At 35.8% G+C, this 27,427-nt stretch overlaps 1 protein-coding gene across 2 annotated transcripts in view; it reads right to left on the bottom strand.

Moving 5' to 3' along the window:
* The window catches only part of SEC63 (SEC63 homolog, protein translocation regulator), a 61,132-nt gene that overhangs the window by 5,069 nt on the left and 28,636 nt on the right, over window positions 1–27,427 (bottom strand). The window contains exons 6-19 of one of the 2 annotated variants that reach the window (XM_067293904.1): window positions 26,792–26,850; window positions 25,992–26,042; window positions 23,326–23,434; window positions 21,245–21,339; window positions 18,356–18,488; window positions 17,062–17,154; window positions 10,727–10,881; window positions 8,770–8,917; window positions 6,928–7,010; window positions 5,342–5,401; window positions 4,961–5,119; window positions 4,059–4,217; window positions 3,017–3,118; window positions 1,585–1,628 (exon numbers count right to left, since the gene is read on the bottom strand). In XM_067293904.1, the coding sequence (XP_067150005.1) occupies window positions 1,585–1,628; window positions 3,017–3,118; window positions 4,059–4,217; window positions 4,961–5,119; window positions 5,342–5,401; window positions 6,928–7,010; window positions 8,770–8,917; window positions 10,727–10,881; window positions 17,062–17,154; window positions 18,356–18,488; window positions 21,245–21,339; window positions 23,326–23,434; window positions 25,992–26,042; window positions 26,792–26,850 (1,450 nt within the window). The remainder of the gene's footprint in view (window positions 1–1,584; window positions 1,629–3,016; window positions 3,119–4,058; window positions 4,218–4,960; window positions 5,120–5,341; window positions 5,402–6,927; window positions 7,011–8,769; window positions 8,918–10,726; window positions 10,882–17,061; window positions 17,155–18,355; window positions 18,489–21,244; window positions 21,340–23,325; window positions 23,435–25,991; window positions 26,043–26,791; window positions 26,851–27,427) is intronic. The other variant, XM_067293903.1, reaches the window with a different exon arrangement.

Here is a 27,427-nt window from a genome sequence, read left to right as displayed (position 1 = left end):
ACTCTGACCATGGTAAAAAGGATTTGCATTTGTAGCAACATATTGTTTCTCATGTGACTAAAATACCGCACTGACTTATTACAGACTGTGTGTTTCCACCTCTCTCAATGGCAAGGTGCATGTTTTTCTGATCAAATATCAGAACTGCCAACTGGATTTTCACAAACAACTTAAAAATAACAGCAGAGGGGGGAGGGAGAAAAAAGATATTTATTAATCTAATGCTCAAAGGAATCTAAAGAGAAAACTCCTTGCAAGTAAAGTTTCTGACCACAAGTTACCATTACTTTTTTTTTCTTTTTAAAGAAAAACACAACTGTGCAGGAGTGTCATTTTCCCCTCTCTTATTGGGTGGAATTTAAAATTGATGCCTGTGAGAATCTGGCAGCTAACAGGCAAGTGGGCAATATGCCCTTTAACAGATGGATGCAGGCTTTGGCATGCCAGGGAACGAGTATGTTCATGAAATTGGAATGCCAGGGCCAGTTTCTACCTAAAAATGTCAAAACTACAATCTGTGCAGTTTCTGGATCTATGGATGTGGGAGCAGAAGATAATTATTTAGGAACATGCATAGATTAAAGATGTATCATTGGCAGAGTAATCAACCATCCAGAAACTTAGATGAAGCAGTGTTAGGGCTATTTCCTCGGGACCTGTATAGTAGGTTCAGCTACACTCAAACATCTGTAAATTCTACAAATACAAGAATTCATACAGCTATAGCACTTCATCCTTAATACTGCACCTCTGAACAGGCAAAGACCACAATACAGTTGATACCATAAACCACAGATGACCTCCCGCTCATCCCCCCCCCCCCCAAAAAAAAGCACCATGGGTTTTGTTCTTCAGATGTTGCAAATCAACTGTATCTGAACATGCTCCAACTGCAGCTACAGTATTAAGTACAGCTGCATTCAACTTTCAGGAAATTAATGAAGAGAAGTTGTAAAGTTTACAACTGTAATATTATGAGATAATACACGTATATATTTCAAGTTCAAATATTCAGTTCAGTCTAAGTTTTTTTACTCATAACACTGTAATTAGGTTTTGTCACAAAATTTATTAGCAGCTTAGTTATACACAGCTGAAGTTTAAGCTTGGTACAGACTAAGTATAAGCACTGTGAAGGATTCCTCAGTGCAGGAGAAGAAAGACACTAGCAGTTAGTACCCCTGTGGCACTGGGCATAATGCATATTCACTGTCCAAGTTTATACTGCTGACCTAAGCCAGCTGCCTTTGCAGCCAGGAGGTGTTAGGCTCTGCTGAACACGTGATGTGATCTGAAGGGTCTAGAAGAGCAGAACACTAGCACATCTTGTGCTGTTATGCTGGTGCACTGCTGGAAGTTGTGTTGAGAGATGGGAGGGTACCCTAACTGAACATCAGGGAAATATGGCACTAAGATCAGCTGTTAGAAAACTAGATGTCACAAGGCAGCACAATTCTTGGGTAAGGCCTTTTGGAAGACAGTTTCACGTATATGTTGTCTGGCTCCTTAGATTAATAAGGAATCACAAAAGACAATGAACGCACGTTGGTCAGACCAACCTTACCCTTGCAATTACATCCTCACCTCTGTACAGGTCCAGAACAGTCTTGCCTCCCACACTTTGCTTTCTAATGATGGTGGAATGGGGTAAAAACAGCAGGAACAGTATGAGCACAATCATGGTGTCAATGGGATATGTTTTGCATGTGCAATAAGCTGTACGGAATATAGACTTAAAGAGTCTTGGGGAGTGAAGAGAGGGAACAAAGATATACAGAATCTTCCTTTTTTCCCCACATTCTCCTATTCTTCCCTGTCTCAGCTGTTCCTTTAAAATCAGAAGAGGAAGCACAAGCTTTGAATCCCTTCCCTGTTATTGGAGGCAGCATGAGGGAGAAGAGATCCTAGATTCTTTCCCCAGTCAGAGAGCAGGGAAGGGAACCCTCCAAACCTCCGGCTTGGAAGGAAATTGTAGCCAAATACTCCTTCCTCCTGGTTCTGATCTGGTAGTGTCCCAAAGACCTATCTTATTTGCTCAGAACACAAAACCTATGCTTTGAAAAACCCAACCTTTTTCAAGATCTTATTGCTGTAATGGATTTTCAGACACTTATCAATTGGTTAGCAGTTTATATAAATAACAACCGATATACCAGAAGGTAACTTCAACACCAAAGGCTGCAGTAAAGACACGTCAGTCTACCTACTGTACTGAGCCTCCATTCTCACATATGTCCTCTTCTCCTTTTTATGACACCCACCCACACATAATATTGTATTCTTATGCCCTATAGTAAAGATTGTTCCATGACTGGCTTATGCCATTGCCAAACTACACTGTGTTGGAAAGAGGCAGCTCTGAAAACCCTCTCAGCATCCCACAGCTGTACGCTTGTGCTGCCACAATGCTGATGTGTTGAGACTAGAAGCCAAGTAGCAAGTCAAACCAAGATGCTGATCCCAACTGACACCAAAACCCTCCTGTCCTTACTGTTGACACGGGAAGGGTCAGGACATTCCCCTCTCACAGGCTCTTGCAGTTAGATCAAGAGTTAGTAACACTCAACCTTAACTCTATTAGAGCCACTGCTATGCTTCCATGTTCCATAGCACAAAAGGGAAGAGGATTTTAAAAGGATTTTAAGTTCCCTGTATCTGAAAGGTTTCACTTTGAATTATGTATATGTAGTAGCTCAGCAGAAGAAAACTTCAGCAATGTTGCTGTCAAACAGACCCTCAAATTGCATACAACAAAAGTTTGCAAGTTCCTGGGAACTGGAGAGAAGAAATAATAAGTTAGAATGTTCTAGGAAAGCTAACTGAAGGAACTTTATGGGATTTTAGAAATTAGGGGTTTTGTGGGTTTTTTTTGTTTTTTTTAAACATTAGCTGTTTTCCACATATAAATAAGACTTCATTAAAAAGCACAGCATTTGCAGTAACAATATATAAAAAGCTATTATTTTTGGTATATTAATTCTCACATTTCACAACCCTAATGTTTTCTATTACTGACCTCAGGAAAAAAAAGACTGTAAACAGGATGTGTTATCTTTGACTTGGTTTCAAGAAGAGCTCGTTCCTTTCTCTGTATACTTTGCTGTAATTCTTGCCACTCCTGTCAAAGACAAAAATTTGAAGAGTTACTATGCCCTAGCCATCTCGTGCATAAAAAAAGAAATTTTAGTCCATTAAAAAAGGTATATAAAACTCCTGCACTAAGCTACTTATTATAAAACAAGAAGGCAAATAGATTAAAGTATAAAATATTATTAAAAGCAAAAGTCAAGCAGCAATAAACCAATAGACTAGTCATGCAGATATTTAAAAACACACAAAGATCTGCAGGACTCATGCATTCTTCTTTAAAATTCACTCTTACAGCACTACTTATAAAACAGTAGCTAAGCTACAGTAGTCCTGATTACAAACTTGACAATCATTTTGCCATTAGATGCTTACTCTCACCCTGTGTGGGGTTTCCAGCTGTCTCTCTCAAGTCTTCCACCATAAGACCTTTGGTGCAGAAACTATCTACCACCACACTGCCTCACTCTCAGTTACAACCTTTTCATCCACAACTTCTAATGACTAATCTAATATTAGCAGTTAGTAAATTTTTTTGTATTAAGCACACGTACAAGGCTTGTTCAACTACTGCATGCTTACAGCATGCATTCTACAGTGTGCAACAACTACTGCATGTAAAAAATGTAAAGTTCAAAAGAGAAGCTTTGGGCCAATCTCACAATATCCACAGCAGTTAGTAATCCAATTAAGATGAAAGAAAAACTACAGTCTTTCCCTGAAGTTAAACTGTTTTTCTCTTGTAGTTTTTAAGGTTTCTGTCTATTCTGCAAAGACTCTTCACTGCTCTCTCTAAAGACGATTTGTAACGACAACGTTCTTACACCAGAACAAGGCCTGAAAACCTCTGGAGAACTGGTATTATTCCTTCATCTTACTGTTGTTCAGCCCGAGGGGATGCTAGAGGATGAAAATGCCTTTTCTCTCAACCCCAGAGGCAACATTACCCTTCAACAATAAGTAAGGCTTACAGCTTCATCATCTTTGTTTTGTTTTTCATCTTGTTCTCTGTCAGAGTCTCTGTCACTTCCATCATCTTTTTCACTTTGAGAGTCCCTGTTTGTTTCTTCTTCTTCAGATTCACTTCCTTTATCAGAAATTTCTTCTTCTTCTTCCTTCACAACTACTTCCTAATGGGGGGGGAAAAAATAAAAGCAACTCTAACTTAGTTTGTCTGCATCACTGTAGTATGCAGTATTCATAGCACCTGACTGAAGGTCACAGTGCTCCTTTCCTATTTTGAGCTACATACTTCCTGTGCCACAGAGTGTGTCTATGATGAAAATTAATCCTTTCCACCTCACATTCTGAGAGGAGCAGGGAAGCAATTTTACTTCTCTATAGGGCATCCGCAACACAAATAGAATAAAACAGTATATGATTCTGGGATTACATTTCAAACAAGTCATACAAAAATTAGAGAGGACTTAAGTACCTACAACACGGCTCATGTAATGGAGAAAAACACCGTACAGTGGCAGCCAGAAGATACTAAAGTTCCTTAATTTAACAAAAGAAAATCTCATTTTTTTCCTCTTAGAGGAAAAATACCAGGTACAGAAAAATTCAACTACCAGAAGACAGCATAACAAGAACTAATAAAAAGGGATGATGAAGCCCAATTTCTAAATTAGTTGGGCACAACTTTCAATGGGCCACTAGAAACACTACTAAGGTGGTTCCATGGTAATTCTTCTGGTAATTATAAATTAAAAACAAAAACAAAAAAGCTATTTTAGGAGATATGCTTTACAGAAGGTTTCTGTACTCAGTACAGGTATAGAATGAAATGCAAGACTGATACAGAAAACATCAGATTCAAAGCGGTAGGCTGAACATAAAATTATAAAATATCAATGAATCTATGAGCTACCCCATTAGCTTGTTTTTGCTTCTGCTGTTTTGGTGGCTGCAATGAAGGTGGCAGAGGTTTCTTTTTCAATGGTTTCTTTTTCTTTGATTTTGAAGCTTTCTTGGTTCCTTTATTCTTTTGCTGCCATCCTTTGCTTTTAATTTTGTTGACATCTCCTTGCTGTAAGAAAGCAGTGTTTAAAATATTCATTCTGTTCATTAAATTCCAGACATTTTCACAACACTTTAAACATTTCAAGCTGAGAATCAAAGTCAGAAAGAGAGTTCAAAAGATACTTGGTAGGTGTTTCTGAAAAAGATGTCTGAGAAGCACACAATTAGCAACTTAAGTCTGAAAGAAAGTTCTCTTCTTTAGGTAGAAGAACATTAATTCTTAACTTACCCCATCTTCTGCTGGTTGCTCTTCTGCTGCACATATAGACTGTTCCTTTTCAAATACTTCCTGATTAGAGAAAAATGTGAAAATTATTAATGTCTCTCTGCACCAAAAGAACAAACTAAATATAAAAATATAAATGCATATAAAATATAAATCAGGTCTGAAAGTTTTATTCATTAGGACAAATTTTTTCTCAGTGATAAACACAGCAGGGGATTAACAGATCAAAATTAAACACTATTTCAAACATTTGATCTAGGATTTTTCCATCACTAGCATTAAAAAGAAACTTGGTAATGACAAAAAGTCTGCCTGCTTTATAAAACACAGAAATTCTGTATCACAAAAGCAAGCAGTTGTAAAACGCAAAATCTGCTCCAGTTACAAGAACATTAAGAACATCAAGCTAGAAATATGAAATATTAAGAAATATGAAATATTAAGACAAAACACAATATTAGCATTCTGTAGATAAGAACATCTCTGTACAAATGAAAATTTTTGATGTGCTCTTCCATCTACATGTATTGTATGGCACAAAAATCCAGTCATAGGGAGCTGTTTATAACAGAAAGTATCTTAAATGAGTTTTCTATATATTGTGAGACCTTTTAGCTAATTTCTAAGTACAGTTCAATTTGCTCACAGTTTTCAGAACCCTTCATGTTTAAGGTCTGGCATAGTGCGTCACTATGCTTTTACTTGCTCCCTCCTGCAGCCCGAGTTTCCATCATGATCATGTCTCCTAAAATCCCACTATGTGAACACACGGTAGTTGCATACAAACTGCTCTCTGCTGAACTGGTTTCAGTGTGGAGTCTGATCCCCAACCAGTATACTCATGCCTGTGTGCCCTGAGACATAATTCAGGCTTTCTGTTTACATATACAATTATCTGAATAGTACCAAGGTAATAATTTATACTGTAGGTTTTGTTAGGTAAAAGCTCATTTAGTTTCTGTGTATTAAGTTTCTTGTTCAGAGAAAGTCGTTATTACCTTTTAAGCTGAAAATAAGCACAAGCCAAATGTTTAACTACTACAGCATGGCATTATTTTGGTTATGCCATGTTGCTACTCATTCAGCAAACAGGTTACTTGCTTCATATAGCACAGGTGTACCTCCTTTACACCTTGACACACATATTCCACATTCTGCTGGATTTTTTCCTGAAAGCGTCCAAATTCAATGGCTTTGCTTCCTTATAAGCCCACAAGAAGTTAAATTAGTTAAAAGCACTATCCTAAGGACTTTGGTGAATAATTTATTCTAGTTCTAAAAACAAGTTTCTGAATGTCTCTTCCTCTGCTGTTTACAAACTTCAGGGCAGTATCACTTGCCATATTCTTATACCGTTCCCTACACAATTGCAATGGGTCAGATGGAACTGTGATGTGACCCCAGGAAAACGGTTTCTCATTCAGAAACCAGAAATATAAGAGAGGATCAAGAGCAGAAGTGCTTGATATAAAAATCTTAATTTTATCATTACATTTACAAAACACTAAACTAGCTCCCAAAGAAAAAAAGCCTGTTTATTAACATATAGCTGCAGTTACCCTGACAGAACAAGCATTCTTAATACTTACCGCCATGGTCTGTCTTGTCAGTGTGACCAGAACAGTGACAAGTGAACCTACTGTAATATTGTTGCTGTCTTCATCATCCAGAACTAATAAATATATATATAAAAAAAAAATCTATTAAACTTTCTGAAATCTTTTTTTTCCATTAAACATCGTTTCTGATACATCTAAATATAAAAATTCTTGAACTTTTAACAGAAAAGATCTTGAAATATTATTTAATAAGTCTCTTATCATCAAATATATTAGGAGGATGAGAACTGGTAATTCAGCAAACAATACTACAGCACCACCAAGTTTGAAATTTTAATTGCATGAAAGTTAAAAAATTCAAAGTTATGACTGCTATGGGAACCATAATTCTGTAACACTGTGCATTATATATATTAAAGCATAAAACTTTAGTAACATAAAATACCACATATGACCAAAGGGACCTTCTTATATTTGTTCTGGGAATCATAACTTTGATTTTCCTGACTTTCATATGATTAACAACTCAATTTCAATGCCACGTTAATAATCATGCATTTAATTCCTTTTTAAGTAGAAGAAAAAGGAAAATAAAAGAACAGCAATGATTACTTTAACTAAAACATCAAATATAAAACCCGCAGGAAGGCCACTGAGCAGTTTTATCTCCAGTCTGTGAATGGGATAATGTCCCAAGTTGAGGAGGAACAGGGTTATAGCCAAATGTGGAAAACCATTTCTCAAGAAGCAGTTTTCCTATTTACTAGTTTTACATACATATTTTACATAATGGCAATATGGAGTAAACAGAAAAGCACACACATTGTTTAATTCTCCATTTCACACCTCAGTAAAACCCCACGACAAATTAAGACTATAGACAGAAAACGGTTGCTTGCCAAACTATGGAAAGGTACTCAAAGGCTGAATTTTAAGTAGACTGAGTAACGGGACTGCGCACAATCCTATGCTACAACAAGGTAAGGATTTTTTTCTTTCTTTTTAAAAGAGCACACACATTTATAAATACTAAGTTTAACAGACCCATTTGCTTCTTCCTCACGTTTATATAGAGGATTAGGCATATACCAAATTGTAAGTTAAGCAACTCAAACAAAACGTATCACATGTTGAATTTGACCATTGTCACCACAGTAATAATATAAAATTGAAAATAAATATTAGAACAACCTTTCAAATATCTCACATTTACTAACACTGATCATCTTCACAGGAAAGGAGACTGAAGAACGAATTCACTTCCTACTGAAAGGATGCCTAACAGGAACCACTTAATAACATGTCATCTCCAGAGAGGAAGAGAACTACACTCTCATTGAAACAGTGCAGATGAAATGTAGCTAAGCATAGCTTGGACAGACTCTGCCATATATAAAAACCGTACAAACCACACAAAGATTTTGTACAAAACCATACAAAGATTTCCATGGATGTTTAGTCATCAGGGTCTCCAATTCAAAACATCTCAAAATGAACTCTCCATGCTGGAGTAAGCACAAGCATAAAATCCGGAATAACCACAACTTTTTAAGGCAGCTAATAAAAGTAGTATTTCAACCAGAATTCCACATTGCTCATGGAATATTAATTCAACTGACAAAACACCAGATAAGCTCCTCTAGGAGAAACTACTGCTGACTTGGGAATCTGTAAAATGTTTTAATGTATTTTATCCTCTGAGACTATAAATTTGATGTACAAGAGCCCGCCACTCAAAAAAAAAGTCTGTCATTTCCAGGTCACATAAATAACAATGAGTTGTGTTTCAGAGTCCTCCAAAAGATTACTGCCAACAGACTATCAAAGTGTCATAAGGATGACATATACAGAACAAAAGAATCTCCCACTCACCCTGTGGTTTTATATCCATAGTAACATACGGAAAACTACCAAGGACAGCCATAACTTCATCATATTTCTTATCTTCTAGGAAATGCAGCAAATTACGACGATCAGAACCTTTCAAACTCACCAAATCCTGAATACTTTTGATTTTATACTGAATTAAAAAAGAAAAAGGAAGTCACATGGTAGCAGAGAACACAGTCCACAAAACAAACTCATATTAATATATCACTTGTGCCCCTGCAACACTAAGACATATCAGCTATTTGATTTATTCTTATTTAAAAAACACACTTTAAAAACTTAGCAAGCATATATTTGACAAACAGTAAAACAAAGAGGTCCATTCAAGCCCACTAAATAGTACTGCTTTGAATGCTGATGCATTAAAAACTAAAATAGTTTATTAGAAAACAGTTAGTCCAGTTCAGAAACCCAAGCCAAGAAATCTTACTAATTGGGTTCTTCATTTAACTAGAGAACTTCAGTGCTTTGAGATTTATATGTTAGCAGATTACAGGTTATTTAGTTTTTTATACTGATTTGGAAACAAATCTCAAATCATTCCTTTTAAGATTTCCACACAGAGTAGAGTGGAAAGGGTAAGGCAACACAGAATGCTCTGAACACTTGATTGCTTCAGCCCATTAAGAAAAGTAATTATTTTAACATAAACAAAGCCATATATCTGGTTAGACTGATCATACCTCCAAGCTAGAGGAATGTATTTTTGAAAAACTCAATACATGGGAATCCTGTGCTATGCTGTGGCTAACAAGCCTAATAAATTGTTCTCATAAAAACAGGAGGATGGACAAGTGGGATTATGAGATAGCTGAATTCTTGATTTCTGTACTTAAGTTACACTGTACATGTCAAAAAGTATGTCTAAAACTGTGTGTACCTGTCTGTACTCTCTGTAGCTTAGGGCTGGATTTAATAAATAAATAAATAAAATTGTTTGATAAAACCTGTAAGAGATCAGTTCTTTCACCTCATCAAAAGGAGGAGACTACTTGATCTAGTGAACAAGCATCTTCAGAGGTGTTAAAAGAAACTGTGTGGTACCAAGAATTCTTTATCATAACACTAACACAGAAATGTTTAAAAACCACCTAAGGCTGGCAGTTAAGCTTACATGAGATATAAAGAATATTTTTAACATTGACTATGACTAACCACTGCAATAAGACTATCACAGAAAGTCAACAGCTTCTTCTAGAAGATAACTGCTTGTTTCTTTTCTAATCAGGCATTCCTAGGAGACATACCACAGTCAAACCACCAACCTGGCAGGCTTGAATAAGGAGGTTGTCAGTGCAACAGGAGCCAAGGAGTGTATGCAAGTGGTCAGACTACATAATCCCATGGTCTTTTTTTGACCTTAAACTCCCCAAATATTAGCACTTACCCAACTACACAGTAATGGCTTTTTCCTCCCATCTCCTTTTGGACATAAAGGACTACAAAACTTGATATACTTAATACAGCAACCAATAAAATTTTTCTTCCTATGAGCTTATTTGTGCTAGTGTCAAAATATATTTTCTCCCAAACTAGTTAAAAGAATGATGTAAAGTCAAACAAGCAAAATGTACATATATATTTTTTGCAAGCTGTACTCAAAAAAAAAAAAAGTTACATTAAACAGGAGCTAGTACTCTGAAGTAAGAATTTTTTTTTTTTTTTTTTTAATCAAATGTACCACAGCTATGAGATCTTTTCTTAATTCCCACCTCCTAACAGAGATGGACTTTAAAGAAATAAAAAGCACACAGATCTAGGAGGTATTGTACTGAATTCCCGAAAAGCTTTTTAAGCTTTTGGTTTTTTGTTTTTTTTTTCTTTTTGCTTTTTTATTCTGAGTCAATCAATGACCTTGCTTCCTTATGGACAAAGTCATGTTAAAGGAGTAACAAAAATTTTTTTTTAAAGTTACTGAGCATTATTTGTCGTTTTATACCTTTTTATGATTAGAGACCCGCCTAAGATTGTCCTCTTCAATGTGCGGCAACTGCAAAAGGGGAGACTTGAACTGCTGAAGTCCTTGGACAGTCATCTGGGAAAGCTTCATGCAATTTTCCAAAGAGCCCAAAGATGGAGCACGGAACTCCCTTTCTTGGGGAGAAGGAAAGGCACAACATCTTTTGTTATTTTTTTATTTATACACAATGTATACTTGTGTTACAGACTACAGTCTTCCTCACAGCCAAATAAGCAGAAGAAAGATGGATTGTAAAATGTTGAGCACATAAATTGACCAGGTAGACATTTTACTATAAGAACCGCAGTAACACAGCTCTGCAGACATTTTTTCCCCCCCAAGACATGCTATCACAGCTGAACACTACAAAGAGAAAGACTTCCCTCTAACATCGTCTCAGGGAACAATGGCACAATGTATCTATGCGATTGATTACAGATAATAACACCATGTCTTCTGTTAAATTTATTCTGACAAAAAAAATAGTATTAGAAACAGCTTGTTTTAAAATTGATTATACGTATTTGTGTACAACACGCATTTAGGTCTATTTTATAAGCCTATCATTAACTATTTATCTTTTACTACACAACACACTATTTCTGAGAATTAAAAGGGTTGTAAGATGATCTTTAGGGATGAACATGAAGGTAGCAGCCCTAGCATATGTGAGAAAACTGTATACATAATACACTCAGCTCAGGTTTAGGTATGTTAGAAAGCAATAAAGATAGCTGTAAAATATCAAAGGCAAGAAGGTTTTGAAGCCAGAAATGAGCTGGGACTTTGTGTAGGCAGATGTCAAAACTAAATGATTTTATATCAGCAATAATAAAAGAGGGGCTCAACGTCAAAGGACTATCCTCAGCGCAAAACTTGAGTTCACACAGATTCACATCTGTGAACACTGAGGCCTTCCTTAAAAAAAAAAAAAAAAAAAAAAAAAAAAAAAAAAAAAAAAAAAAAAAAAAAAAAAGCGCGTTTCTGGACTTCATCAAGTTAAGCACAATCTTCTTCCCTTTGTATTCCTCTATCCCACTATTTGTATACCATCAATTTCATACCTTCTGTCACCTGAACACAAATCTTCCATGTTGTATTTTTCTTTAACCGACTCATTCATTAAAATCACTTTAACTCATCAAAAAAAGAGGAAAAATGTTCTGAGCACTATACATCTTACAACTCTTGCCAACAGTAACTTGAAACTCTGCATGCTTTCATAAGTAAACCTAAAAGTTTAAAGATATGTCCTGAGCAAACATGTATATGACTTTTCTTTAGAGATTACCTATAGTTCAATATTTTAAAGTAGGAAGTGGTATACACTCTACATAATTCAAATGATTAAAAGCTGCGCAAACAGAAAGTCTTAACCAGCACAGGGCAAAGGGAAAAAAAGTCATTTAGTACCTTTCACTATGGCCTGCAAAGAAATGAAAAAGCGAAGTATACGTATTTCTATGTGCCCTTTAACTTTAATAGACAACTGTCCATTCATTTGACTTTTCAAAACTCTCTTTAGAAAACTTGCTTCAGAATACTCCAACAGCTCAACAGAATAGAGCTCTTCTTCTAAGTTTGGTATCTGCAACGTTCAAGTTATTCTATATATACTTTCTGGCAGAAGAGAAAAATGAGTTAAATCCTCCTGAGAGACTTGAGAAGGATTTAAGCTACTTAAACATTTTTCTGGACTGATACGTGGCACATGAAAGAAACAAAGGTAACAAGCATTACAGAAAGTATCCATAATTTAAGAGGCCTGTCATTTCATCTAAGAAAAAAAAAAATTCTCAGAAACAATGAATCTTTCATTACCTTCACTGGTATAGGTATATTTGGTGCAGTGTGTGTGTGTGTGTGTGTGTGTGTGTGTGTGTGTACACACATACATATACACACACACACACAAAAATAAATTCTCTCTATATTTTTTATACACACACACACGTACGTGTGCGCATGTATATATTTGGTATAGACAGATTTGACTGGTACAGGTATATTTGAGATACTACAACAGGGACACACAGGCATCTGTACAGTCAGATGGAGTATGCCCACTATGCAAGGGCTGTTTGATCAAGCTTACCACAGTATTAAGGCAACTACAGATCTGGATAAAAGCAGATTTACCTCCATCTGGATCAGAAGACAGACAGGCTATAGTCTGCACCTGACCAAAAAGACACCAAAGCAAAAAGCGCTGAATGTTTAAATTGAAGTTAAATGGCCATGTATCTTGATAAAAAGCAAGTTTTGGTTAATTTTAAAACACTTTGCAGAGGTAATAAGAATAGGTAGCAAATCTGACGGGGGGGGGGGGGGAATGGTGTCTTCAGTATGTTATTTCCTTCACTACACCTTTACCTTGCTATAAATTTATAAGCAGCTACTCTGGCATGTTAAAAGCACATGAAAGATCACTCCACCTACTCTCCTCCACCTGCTTCTTCCTCCCCCCTCCCCTGGTGGCCTGTTTCTTCATGAATGACACCAGGCTATAACTGTAACCAGCTACCAGACCCATTACAAGAAAGGACTTACACACACACACACACACACACACACTGAACATTATATGTAAAACAAAGAGAAAGATAACACCGGAGAGGGATAAAATCAACTGGTTAAAAATACTGGTAAGTAACAAAGATGTAAATTCTACTTTTCAAAATACAATCATAGAAAGACTTACCCCCACACACACACACAAAACAGCACAAAGCTTGCTTTCCATCCTATTTTCTGCCTCCCCACAATCTTTTTTTGTCTGCTACTGAGGTTTTGCAGGATTTTTTGCATTAAAGAAAAAAAAAGGGGGGCACTACAAACCAAGTTAATAAAAGAACTATAACTATTCTCTGACAAACTGGCCTTCACAAGAAATTTATCTAGAGCTTTGAAACCACAGAGCACTTTGCGGAATGAAAATTCTTCTCTTTCTTAAAGCACTGACTCATCCATCTGCCAGTGGAAAATACATATCTTCACAAAGTAGGAGAATATTATCTTCGTTTCTTGAAAATAACATGGGAGTTCATATTTGGTGGCAACTTCCATAAAATACTATCATAAATATTCCCATAGAATGCATCTGAAGAGAGACACCAGAGCTTTTAACAATACCCGCCTGGCTCCCACCATAAAACGAATGTCATGACTGCACATATTTTGATGGCTTCTGCTTGTCAAAGTGTGCAAGACCTTTAGCCAAGTTTTAAAGGTTTAACTGTGCAATACATCAAGTCATCCAACGCGCAGGACACTAAAGTACTCAATCACAAAAACAAATGCAAATAACAGTTGCTTGTGAGGGAATGGTATACATCTGGGTCAAAAAGCAATGTCTACATTACACTGTAACTTCCAATCTGAATTAAGAAACACGTTTTGTATGGACAGCTCAACTGATGCCCAACCTTTTGGCAGACAGTTACTAGAACATAGACTATGTTCTGGACAAGAAACTCCTTGCTTGTCGGGCCACCATGCACTTAACGGATGATCGCAAGGAAGCCACCAAGATAACTGAGACTCACTGATTATAAGCTATTAGTTAATCGCCACAGAACAACGGATGCAAGCTAGCAGGGCAAAGCATATTTTCAGGGGCAAGAGAAAGTAAAATAAAGTCTCTCAGACTACACACAAATCAGGCAAGAGACTACAAGACAGTATATCTAAAGGTAGCTCACAATTGCCACATGCTCCACCAGGCTGGAGAAAATGTAGCATCAAGTAAAACTCCAACAGGGCTAAAATAAAAATAATACTCATTTTGTTTCCATGAATGCAAAAATGGCGGTCTTCCTTTAGCTCAAAGACCACAATTCTGAAGTGGTTCACCTTCAGCCCTCAGCTCTGTTATTGCTGGCATGACTGATGGGCAAATGTTTAGTACTACCTGCCCAGACGGACATCTAGCTCAATACTTCGTGCTGAGAGCACCAGCAGGAAAGTGAGGTGAAAGGTTTGCTACATTTGTTATCTGATTACTGCCACTTCAAAACTTTGGAAAGAATTTTGAGAAACGCTGTTGAAGAAATACTAAACAATTCCTCAACCGCATCAGTGATGCGCTTCTATTTTCACTTTCTTCAAAGCTATGAAAGTAACTGCTACTATACACAGCAAGTCTTCTACATCTTTCATCATATGATGAGTCATATGGCAGCAATACATTCCCATCCACTTTCACAGAATTGGAGAATCATTGAAGTTGGAAGGGACCGTGATAATCTCTATAAATTGCTCCTAGGAGAGGTAGTTTAGATTTGTTCATTTTTTAATAGTTCACATTATATTCTTTTCAATAAAGTTGAATCAAAGCAACTACTCAGTAATATTTAAGGTCATCCTATGGTTTTATTTTATAATCATTGCTTTATTTTAGCATAAATTAAAAAAAAAATCAATTTGCTACAACTTCAAAGCATTTTTTAAATACACTGCACTCGTGAGTAATCATTTTACTGACAAACTAAAAAGGTATCTCTATGTACATAAAGAACTGGAGGGAAAAAATACAGCTACCTGGAGGTCACTGAAGTTGTAGAAAAGTCTATCATGTACTCCATTAAGCATCTTGTATCAGCTTTTACAAGATGAGATGTAGATGTTTATGATTTTTCAAAAGCTTTCAGTTCTGTTGCATAAAAAACCCCAACTTTTGGCCATATTATTTTGGTTTCAGTTTGCAAAAGTGAAAGTATTTGCTAGATGACTAATACAAATGTAAGCCATCTTAAAGACCATTTTCCACAGGTTTAGAATAATTTTATAGAAAAACCCTGTACATCAAGATAAATAGGAAGGAACTACTTACACTTTGTACATGAAAGAGCTTATAAGCAAGAAAAAAGTTGTCGTCACAGGAGCACTTTTTTTTTAAGTAGCTAATATGTGGACTCCATCTGGCTGAGTTAGCAAATCTTTAAGAAAACAAACACACACGAACAACCGGTTTCCAGAATGGCTGCTTAGCTTTTTATGAAATAAACTATTAAACAAATTGAGTTTCACAGCATTAGTTTACCTTCCTTAAATCTGTATTGGAAATCTCTCTGCAACATAGTTATGCTGCTGGCCTGGAGAATATTCACAAAAACATATCCATCCATAGCTAGATTTATAAGTTTATTGTATAAATTTATACTCCCATTTATAAATACAATCTAATGCTAGGTGAAGATTGATTGTACAAGTGAAAAACATGGCTACTCTTTCCTCCTACATTTCAAATTTTCTTCCCAGCACTCTCATAGGCTGATTAAAAAAAAAAAAAAAAAAAAAAAAAACTTATTCAACATTTCTTTATAAAACAGGGCATGTAGAACAACATGTAACAGCCCTATCTGCTCATCTCCTCTCACCATAACATATTTTACAGGGTTATGGAACACAACTTCCCGCACCATTTGCAAGAGTGCTAGGAAAGATCTTTCCCCAAACCATTCTTGTTAGGAAGCTGTCAACATCTGTTAAAGTGGTTTTGGTCTAGTAAAGTCCAATTGATGAGTATTAGTTGATGGCCAACATAATGGTCTCCAGCTCAACACACACACATCCCATTTATATTTGTTGCCATGAAGAAACTATATCCAAGTCTCGGTTCCTTTACACTAAAAACAAATATCTTATGCTATCATAAGAGTAATTCACTGTTTATAGTAAAAATAGAAAAGCTTTAATATTAAATATTTCAATTAAATTGTGATTTTTACAGCAATTATGACAAAGCACCTGCCACTAAAAATTCACACCAAAACCTACACAGGAGGCTGAATGGTATATGAACTAGAAATGGGAAAACATGCAATGCAAAAACCAGAAAGCAGCGATGAGGGGAAAAAAAATAAAAAGGCAAAAAAAAAAAAAAAAAAGGTAGGGGGTGCTTCTATCAGGAAAGGAAGAAATGTTGAAAAAGTACACGTTCACCTGTGAAAAGAGACAGATGAATACAAAAATCAATGTGGCATATACTACATGTTTTGCTACCAAAATAGACCAGCTTTTAAAACAAACAAACAAACAAGAAAAGATTTTCAGTAACATTTAAAGAGAAACTTAATTGCAAAAATTACAAGCCGAACGCAGATACTCAAGATTTCAGAGCAGGGCTTCGCAGCAGCAGCAGTTCAATTCTCGAAATGGAGAGCTACCTCATTACAGTAGTAACAGCAAAAGTGTGTTTAGGGGTTTCTAAATATCACAGATAAGTTTCCCCACAAGAACCAAAGACTCTTTAGGAAGTGATAACAATGAAGAGTGATATTTACTAGTTTTAATTATACAGTTTCTTTACTTACCTTCACGGCTACGAGCCATTATTATTAGCTGGCAGATCACATTAATCATTTCTTGAAGTAGTGCAGGACTCTTTTTCAGGATAAACTGTTGATCTGCAAGACATAACTTGCTGCAATTATGTTGTACTTCTACTAGGAAAAAAGGGATAGTTTACATAAACCGGGCATTTAATGGTGCAGTCTTCATTTCTATTCATTATCATATTATTGAAAATATCATTTATTCTATTCTCATTGACACATTCATCTATAACATTGCCTAACAAAATAGGAAGAGCCAGGGGTAGAAGGGAATACAAATCTTATACACCAGACAAGCAGCCACAACACTAAATGAAGAAATACTTGTTAAAATAATCCAAAAAAGCAGCAGGATGGCACAGACAACGTACCAGTCCAGTTGAGACAGTGGTTTAAGTAATCACATGTCTTCTTCTACTGGACTTTGATGGAATTGAATTCTCCAACTCAAAAAAATCTTTAATTAAAAAGCAAACCACCAGAAGAGGAGGGGGGAGAGATCTGTAGACTATCATCTAGTTCATAATACTGATCTGTGAAGTTGTAAGTACAAATAGTAGGAGTAGCAAGGAAGAGGAAGGGTTTTTACTGAGCATTTAGTGATCACTCCTCTTTTAAAAAAATTAGAAAATCTGAACCAAAATATCTTGGGTTTTTACTAACTTGCATTAAAATATAGAACATCACAAGTTCGCTGGTCAACCTAAGGAACCATTAGTTTGGCAGATGAAAACTAAAAACTGCATTCAGAAACATTTCACTTTTTATACCTACATACAAGTATGAAAAATGGAAACACATAAAAATGAAGATTATATATAATTCATACTTTAAAGTTTTAATCTCATCTCCCTTGCTATAAAAAGTGGGGTAAAAATCTTCAGAAAAACCTGCAATGAATAAAGATGCTACAGAGAGCAATTGAATGCTTATCTTTGATTTCTTTGCTCTGAGAAGCAAATACACTTCACTTTGAAATGTTTAGCTTTTTATTCTATTACAAAGGAAAAAAACATTATGATTGAAATCACATTTGCAGCCAAAAAACTTTAAAAAGCAGAATATTAGTATTGCAAGGCTATGAAGAGAACGAGAAAATGCTAAATAATTGTTTTAAAGAGACATTCAAACTGAAAAACTAAATGCACTGTGTACAGATTGTTGAACAGTGGTCCATGCAACTCTAACGGAGAAAAATTACATTTATGAACCCTGTAGCATGCAATTTGGTGTTTCATTTCTAATAACATCTGATTAGTGGAGAAGCCGTTACCTTCTTCAAGAGCCTCAGGAACTTTCATCCTGGCAAGATGAGTCAACAACAGAACTCTGGCTTTCAGGCTGTAAGGGCAGGTAAGTGGAGGCTCATTCTTCTTTAAATTTATGCCACCAATTTCTCTGATTAGCTAAAATAAAATAGTTGAACACAAATGGCTACTTTGGTGCCACAAATATGTGAGGAGAACAGTTTACAAGGAGAAAAGGTTTACTTTCACATAAACAAACCTTCAAGTAACATTTCTCTGGAAAGTTCTGTATAAAACACAGATGAACCTATAGATGAACAGTGGCCATTTTATTTATAACCCAGTTCCAAAAGGTATCTGTAAGTGCCTTGTTTCAAAGAGGAAAAAAAAAAAGTAAAGATTTGAACACAAGAAACTTGCCTTCAATGAGCATTGAGTAATTTTATATTGATAAAGAAATACTTTTAAAAACTGGTTTTACTGCCAAGTTTTACTAAATTCAGCCATATTTCTAAGATATTTATATTAAACTCAATATAAACTAGTTACAGCAGCACCTTGAGATGCTCCCATCTAAGACCCAGCCTGCTTCCTCAGAAACAGTCTCATGTATCACAGGAGGAAGGAGGTTACAAGCCTACAGCCTCTGGTAGGCAAAAGATCAAGTTTATTTTTGTTTGTTTTTTAATAAACAGCACCAATTTGGAAAAAGCATGGTGTTCTTTACTCAAGATGACCTAACTTGAACCTGACAAGATGAAGATGCACAATTCAAACAGGTGTCTCACCTGAATTTGTAGAAGACCCTGGAGGGAGAGGCTGCAAAGCTGAGTAACAGGAGTTCAGAGTTTATAAGAATCAATACAAGGCCCAGAAGCTTCATTTTTTAGGTCAAGTCACCTGAGGAGAGATTGAGGTTCCAAAATCTCCAGCCACAAAGGGAAGTTAGGATATCAACAGTCCGGGTACAATGACCTTTGACCAGTCTTTCCCTACACTTGAAAAAAGACCTTCTAACAAGAAGTTCTTTATATACACATTCTGGTATAACACCAGGCAAGAAGTGTATAACTTTGATAAGAAAAAACTCTTGTAAGAAGCATTGATACCGGGTTTATAATAAAACAGTGAAATAAAAACAGGGAACAATGACCATGGCTGAAAAAGCAGGATGAACTAACAAAAATTATTGCCAATGCCTTTCTGTATTGATGCTTCCGAGACTTGTACTGGTATATAATAAGAAAAAAAAAATACAGATGACACTGAGGACTGGAGCTTTAGAAAAGGAACAAAAATCTAATAGCATAAAATGCAAGGTCATGCACTTGCAATACTAACAAGAATTGCTGATTGAAGATGGGATCTTGTTAGCTGGAAAACTGAGCTGTTTAAGACAAGAGAAATCTGGAAAACTTAGTGATCCCACACCAGTTATCCTAAGCCACCCATACAAAACAGTTGTGGAAAACACTACACTAGAAGTTATTGCCTGCAGCAACAAACGAATAGCAGTGCCATAGTCCAAGGAACACACTGCTAAGACTTAATGGACAGTTCTGACATGATGAAAAAAACCCAAAATATAAAATTAAAAAAAAAAAAAAAGTCATTTGGGAACAGTACCCGATTCAGCACATAGCAGGATGAGGGAAAAGAAGAGCCTTTCAAGAAAGAGGGGACTAAAAGACAATAGCTTTCCTAGCTTAGCAAACTGAAGGCAAGAAGAAAACAAACGGGCTATTGGTCCTGCCTATGAATGCCTTAAGGATATACACAGCAAGAATTACTTAAACTCAAGAGTAATGATGACAAAAACCCACATACATAAATTGGCCAGAGACAAGATTCCTAACCACTAGAACAGCGAATTCTGGAACAGCTTCTCAAAAGGATATGGTTACAGGAGGCTTGACTGCCTTTTAAACAAAGAATGATTAAATGTAAAAGGGTTGCACAATGCCGATGCTTGCAACAGCATGGGAGAAGAAATGATGATCTGAGGTGAACTTTCCGAGCTCCCAAGCACAATGCCTGCTGAAAAGTCCCACAATTCTCTTAAAATCTACAAGAAGATGAAGAGTTTGTAAAGGAGAAAAGATACTCAAGTAAGGAGGTATCTTAGGGCATGTTTAGAGCATGAAAATATATTCAGGACTTGAAAATCCAATTGTGTGCATGCATTTATATGATTACAAAGTTTAAATCTGGAGGACCCTCCCCCCTGCTTTGCAAACTCAAAATATTTCACAATAAAACTCGGTGGAGCGTTTTACATGCTGTGTTTGAAAGTTCTTAAAACCTAAATGTCAGTTTCTGATAAGTAAGCCTTGCTAAAATTCTGATAGCCATAATTATTTTGTCATAGTGTACATAATGATATCTCTGTTGGGAAGACTGAATGGAAGTGAAAAGGCCACCACAAGGGAACTGACATTCATGAAGAAATCTTTATAACAGTTAAAAAGATTATTAATTCAGACATTAGATAATAGTTTGATTTCAGTATTATTATTTAACCAGATCTATGTTACTGATTTAACTGATATAAGTTTTAAATTCCAGCTAAAGAATTTATCAAATAGCAATCACCTTCTTACACCGATCCTCAAAATTTGCAAGGACTGACATTTGAATTCCATATTTAGTTCACTCCTCCCCACCACAAAATAGTGAGCCCAGCACTCTAAATACTAATTGATTCCTTTTAAGTTGAGCATTATAACCAGTTAGTTTATCACTTTTTTTAAAACCAAAGTCTAGCTTCTAATTCATATTTCTAAGATACAGTTGCATCTCTAACAACAAGTAATGCCTTGAGAACTTGCGTTCTGTCAGTTGTTAACAAGAAGCGACTTCTCCCTCTTCCCCTGAAGGGGTCAGTTATTTATAAAACATCTCTTGAAATAACTAACCTGTGGTATCTGAGTGTTGTCTGCTGGTCTGCTTGTAGCATCTTTATTGTACTGAGGATCAAATTCAGACGCTCCTGCTAAAACCATGATAAGCCCTGCAAAAATAATTGGATGCAGACAGATAAAATGTCAGCAATATCCTGTGACACTGAGCAATTTCTTCAGAACTCTGTCATAAAACTTATTTCCACTTTTCCCTAACAACCGTGAGTATCCACGTTCTCCATTTAGTGGATCAGATACTACTGCTACACTGCAGAAGTGGCATGAACCAATTCCTGACACAAGATTTTTGAGCAAGTTCATTTCTGAGCAAGTCAAAGTTACTTTGTCTGCTTGCAGTGCTCAGTAAATTCCACCTACTAGTAATAAGCCAAGCTCCCTGGGTGTCAATTTTCATTTCCATTCCCAATTATTCATTTACTTTCAGAGCGGAGCATATTGCAAAGTTTCATGAAGTATACTTTCCTATTGTTTGCAGCACAACTGTGGATCATAAGGAAAAAAAGTTTTAAAAGAACAGGTTTGCCTTGAAACCTAAAAAAAACATCTAGAACAAGTCTCATCATTTCCCTAGCCCAGTTTGGTTACATTCATATTTCATGACTTGTCCAGGCTTAAGCCTCAGGTTTTGGCACTGGTACCTCACCACTGTGGAACATAGTCTTCACCTGATCAGCATGTGATTTATCTAAGCCACCTCAATCGTAGCTCACATTCAGACTGCACAACTGACCTCAGTGGAGCAAACTGACTTGCCTCTGACCCTAGGATTCCCTAAGGATTTTAAGTCCTTAAATAAGGCCAATTAAACTTGGGCTTAGCTTTTTTACCAATCTGTAGGAGAGACAAGACAAGTCTCAAACCTAGGGTTCTGAGCCAGGTTCAAGATGAAATAATCTGTTGTTGACTCCAACTATGAAGAAAGAAGGAGGGGTTTACCATGACCTACCTAAACTGCTTAAGAATTTCACCTACTCCCCCTTTCACCCCTTCACAACTAGCTGTTTGGAGGAGGAGAAGGGAAAAAAAGCATGAGAGTATGACAAGTCTGAGAGCACGAGCTGGGTCTGAATTAATCCCACATGTGTAAACCTGTTTGTGCTGCGACTAGAATACTAATGTGTTTTTGTAGTTTCCTACACCTCTCTGATTATCAGTGAAGCATTTCTGTTCAGTATGAAAGGAATGCATCAAAAACGGATGCTTCCAGCAATACCGTGACAAATCTAAGGCTGAGCAACAGTGCAACTCAAAGGAGTAGGAGTACATATTTAAGATAATCCCCTTCTAGAGTTTGTTTCATTTTGCTTTTTAATTGCTCTGAGCATCAGATCTAGTAAAATCCAATCTAAACTAGTACCACACTAATCCTTCAGGGCCATGCCAACTTCCCAGCTGAAGGATCCAATTCTGCATCTGATGATACTGTAGGCCAAGATAAAGTCCAATGTAATGCATCTGCAGATTGCCCCACAAAAAGTTTGGTTGTTTTTTTTTTTTTTAAATGGATGAGCAGATAGGAAAAATAAGTATATAAAAAACTAAGAAGGAGTAACAAAGCCACATGAAATCAATAGGGAGCAAAATTTTTAAATAGAAGCAGCTATAACATAACAAGTAGAGAACAGAGAACAGAAAAATGGAATAGCTATTTAATTTTTGCCAATATAAAAAAAATTTTATGACAATCCATAGTAAAATCCCAAAGTCTATTTTGTTGTGGTAACAACAAAAGAAAACACACAGATACAGGTTACATTCCTAGTGGACACACAGTAACCCAGGACTTCAGGCAGGTCAGCATCTGTTTTTCCAAACATCCTATATATATATATATATATATATATATATATATATATATATATATATATATATATATTTTTTTTTAAACAGACATAGATATATATTTATATGACTCCCCCCAAATACTCAAGTCGTCTTATAGCATACTCTTCATCTACAATAAAATGAAGTTTTTAAAAACACTCTTGAAGTACCAGAAATATTATTTTAACCTAACAAAGACTTAGAAGCATTTTAACATAACTGATTGACATTTTAAGAGGCCTTTTACTTACGTTTCATGTCCATGTTTCGTGTTTTATAGACAAAATACGTATATATTTGAGTTGTGCGAATGAGAATCTGGTCTCCACTATATCGTATTGATCGATACCACCAGGAACCCTGAGATATTTAATAAGAACAAAATTATATCAGCTATGACAAAGCATCAGGACAGCTAAGCAAGAGCACTTTAATTTTGTTCAAAAGCAGGGAACGCAAACTTCAAATAATAAAAAAATTTAGACTCATCCCAACTGATTTTACCTATGTTAAGGTCAAATGAATTTTAAGGGGGGGGGGGGGTGAATCTTTGCCAACAAAAATTTTAAATGTATATATTCATCTGAAGGACAGTTTGATGCTAAAAATTTTAAGAATGATTTTTAGCCTAGAGGATTCCCCAACACATACACACAGGCTCTTTTGCTTATTTCTGGTGGTTTTTTTAGGAAAAAAGAGTCCTTTCTAAGTGGCAATTCTTTATTGTGCAACACAGCATTCAAATCAAACTCAGTATAGGCAGATTGAGACCAGAAGACCGAAACAGAGACTTTTTTCATTAGAAGAAAGTTTGGGAAAAAAAAATTAAATCACATAATTAGAAAATGCTTTTCACAGGGGGCATTTGGAGGTAGCCCTGTGCCCTTGCTGGATATTTTCAGAATTAAGCCATCCTTTGGGTCAGGCTGATAGAAGAATTCTTCCAAAGCTTCAGAAACACTATAGCAATTTCTTCATTAGCATTATACCAATGACTTCAAATTATATAACTAACTGTACAGTGACTATACTCCATAACTTTTAAGAAAAATGGCCTGGTTGGTTATAAAATGAAGTTTGTTCATTAAACTCCTACTTGTAAACAAAGCTCAATAATGTAACAAAATCATCCAAAATACATCTCAATCTATTGTACAACTTATCACAAGGCAACAAGCAGTGAAGAAGTAAGCGATGCTAACTACTGTTAAATTAATAGGCAATAGTGTAAATTGCCCTAGCACAGCAAGGGCTTTGGAATTTACTTAGTTATTTGAAAAATGCTGTAGGTTCCCCACAAAGAAGTTTTGTTTTTTTGTTTTTTTAAATAAAGTGGTTTTGATTTCTCTATACATAGATGAACACCCCTAGCATAGAAGAGCAAACATCTTTTAAAAAAGTTTTTCTGCAGAAGAATTCAGATCATAATCCCATAGCTATCAGAATTTTCTCTAAGCTTAGTCTGGGTACTGGAAGAAAAAAACGTAACTACAGCCAGTCCCGATCTGCATGAAAGAGGCTGCTCTATCTGCTTTCGCAGATACAATTTAGGTCTCTTGCCTCATGGACAGAATGCTGTTTAGGTCAGTGGAGATCTAGGAAGATCTCCACACCAGTATTTTCCCCTTTTCTACATCTGGATTCAAAGGGTGGAACTAACCTTACCTTATTTTAGATGCCTATCTCAGATATAGGATGGTTACATTTGTAGTTAACTTAGGCTTCTTTATTGATTCACATAAGAGAAATAGGCCCATTAAAGGTATGAATCATCTTTTATATCCATTTTAGAATGAAATTATAAGATAACTTGCTCCATAAAAATAACTATTCCTCTTCACTGACTATAAAAGAAATTTAGAGTGACAAGTTTGAATGCAGAAGTCTACAGCTGTTACAGGGGCAAGAAGAGGCAGATATTTTCTCTGCTCAAGACATTTCTTTATAATAGAAAGGATGTTTACTTTCACTTGTACTATGATAAACCTGGTATAAATCACTAAGAGTGAATGTGTACAAAAAGCATCAACACACACCAACTGAAACTTGAAAAGGAAGGAGGGAGAGGAGGCACACGTTCTACCCTGGATTTTAAGCTTCCTAATCAACTCCTTGTTGAAATCACTGCATTTGAAATTTGCTACGCTAAATCTTCAATTACACATAAAGACTCCCAAAGAAAAGGGACATGCCTGGCTGAGTCTTCGTACACAGAGACACAAGCAGGTGTCAAGAGCCCAGGACACTTTCTTAAATGAAAATTTTCTTCCTCAAGAGAATCAAGGCTTATGAGTGTCAATTTTCTGGAGTCCCTCTTCAAGCCATAACCCAAATGCATCTCTGTCACTGGAGAAGGGACATTGTTCAAAAGCAATACAGTAGAGCAAACCAGAGCCCCGAAATATCACTCATCTAGCAATTGATTCCTCAGGCAAAGGAATCTCAAGAGCAGGCATTTCATAGTGCACAGAGATCAATGAAAATTAAAGTCATGAAAACAAAGGCAGTCAGGAGAAACCAAAGCAACAATTTGTTCCACAAGCAGTAATCATTCTGGTACCATCAGTTAAAGACATCTCAGTCTTGGGTCTACAATAACACTACTGAATATCCTCAAGTTCATCATATGCAATTAATTTCCATGAGATGAATGAAAGAAGGTACAAGACGAATTATATACAGAGTCTCCAGCTTTTGTGATGTCTAGTATTTTCCTTACAGCTGTATCTCTATCATGGCACTTCACTTTTTCAGAAACTCTTCAGCAGCTACACTTTTTCCATAATGAGAGAAAACACCCACATTAATATTCTACCCTTTGTAAACAAGCTGTAAACAAAGCTTTCTTAGAGTAAAATTGCTCATTCTTCCCTTTCCTAGAGAGATAGCTTTTATTTCTTAATTAGCTAATACTTACCACAACAACTGGCAGAATAACCATAAATGCTAATCCATATACAAGCAAAACCTAGAGAAAAATTATGAAACATACTGCATTAGGCACTTCAGTTACTTAATACCATTCTTGTTTAATCTTTATTCTAAAATACAGTAAAGTAGTATTACCACAAATCTACCGCAAATTAATGCAAGCTTATTGCATAGTACCTGTTATTATGTCTGAAGAACAACTTATCAGTAATATAATCAGTCAGGTAGGGTTCAGATAAGGAGCATCTGTTCAATGTAAGTAATCTTAAGTCATCCACGCATTGTCTTGGGTGGGTTGCTTTAATAATTAAAGAGCTAGCAGCTAAACTGTGATGCAGTGGACAGAGATAATTACTGCATTACAAAGTAGGCAGGCATTATATTGTAGCAATATATTGCAACAGAAAGAACATTCAGACACTGTATGATTACAGGATCTCTAGCAAGCCAAATGGAACTACAGAAGTCCATAAAATAGAAACAGTTGTGTATGTGTTTCCTCACAACAGTAAACATGCACTTCACAACAAGAGTGACCAGGCTACCACTTTATTATCCTTGCAATGAAATACTTCCAAACATATTAAAACTCTCAAAAAGGTTAGATTTAAGCTACTGTATTACTTTTGACTCTTGAGACTTGCTTCAAAGAGGCACATTCAGACCAAAGTATTACTAGTCAAAAGGCACAGTTAATAATACCACGTATAGTATACACAGACAAGTATTTTAAGGTCAACATTTGAAAGTTTATCTTAAAATTTTAAGCTAAGTATGTTAACTCACCAAAATTGAATTTTTCTGATCCACAATCCAAGCTGGCAAAGCTATACCAAAGCTAGTAGCTGTAGGATGAAACAAAGAAATTCACTGTAAAGTACTAAAGAACTACTTTAAAGTCACATCAAATCTGACAAAAATTCATGTTTATCACTTTAATAAGTAAAATGCTAACAAATTTAGCCAATCAAAAAACCAAATTAGAAATATACTCAGGCATGCAGCGAAATGATAGGTTTAAATGCACTATATGCAACATCTGATATCCCAAAAATTTTAGCTTAACATATTATAGTCATCTGCAAGATTTATTGATACATCAAAGAAGAGAGATTTGACAGACCTAAAGATTTATGAGTTTAGCCCTGCAGAGCTTTCAGCAGTTTAAATATGTATTGATCAGTAAATATATGCATTGCATGACAACTGTTTGAGCAAATAAGATCTATGGAGAACGTTTTACTTATTTTTAACTTTAAGAAAAGGTTCTGAGCTGTAAATTGTAAAAAACGAAACTCTGTCGGTTTGAATTTCTAGGAGGTTAATAAGAAAGAGAAAGGAACACCTTTCCATTGAAAAGGAGTTAGGTTGCAAAAAATACAAGATGATTCTCTAACAGTAACAGCTACAGTGCACGGATCT

The sequence above is a fragment of the Apteryx mantelli genome, chromosome 3 (genome assembly GCF_036417845.1).
Source record: "Apteryx mantelli isolate bAptMan1 chromosome 3, bAptMan1.hap1, whole genome shotgun sequence".
Taxonomy (NCBI): Eukaryota; Metazoa; Chordata; class Aves; order Apterygiformes; family Apterygidae; genus Apteryx; species Apteryx mantelli.
The sequence above is the reverse complement of the archived record's forward strand: the minus strand, read 5'-3'. Positions and strand labels throughout refer to the sequence as shown.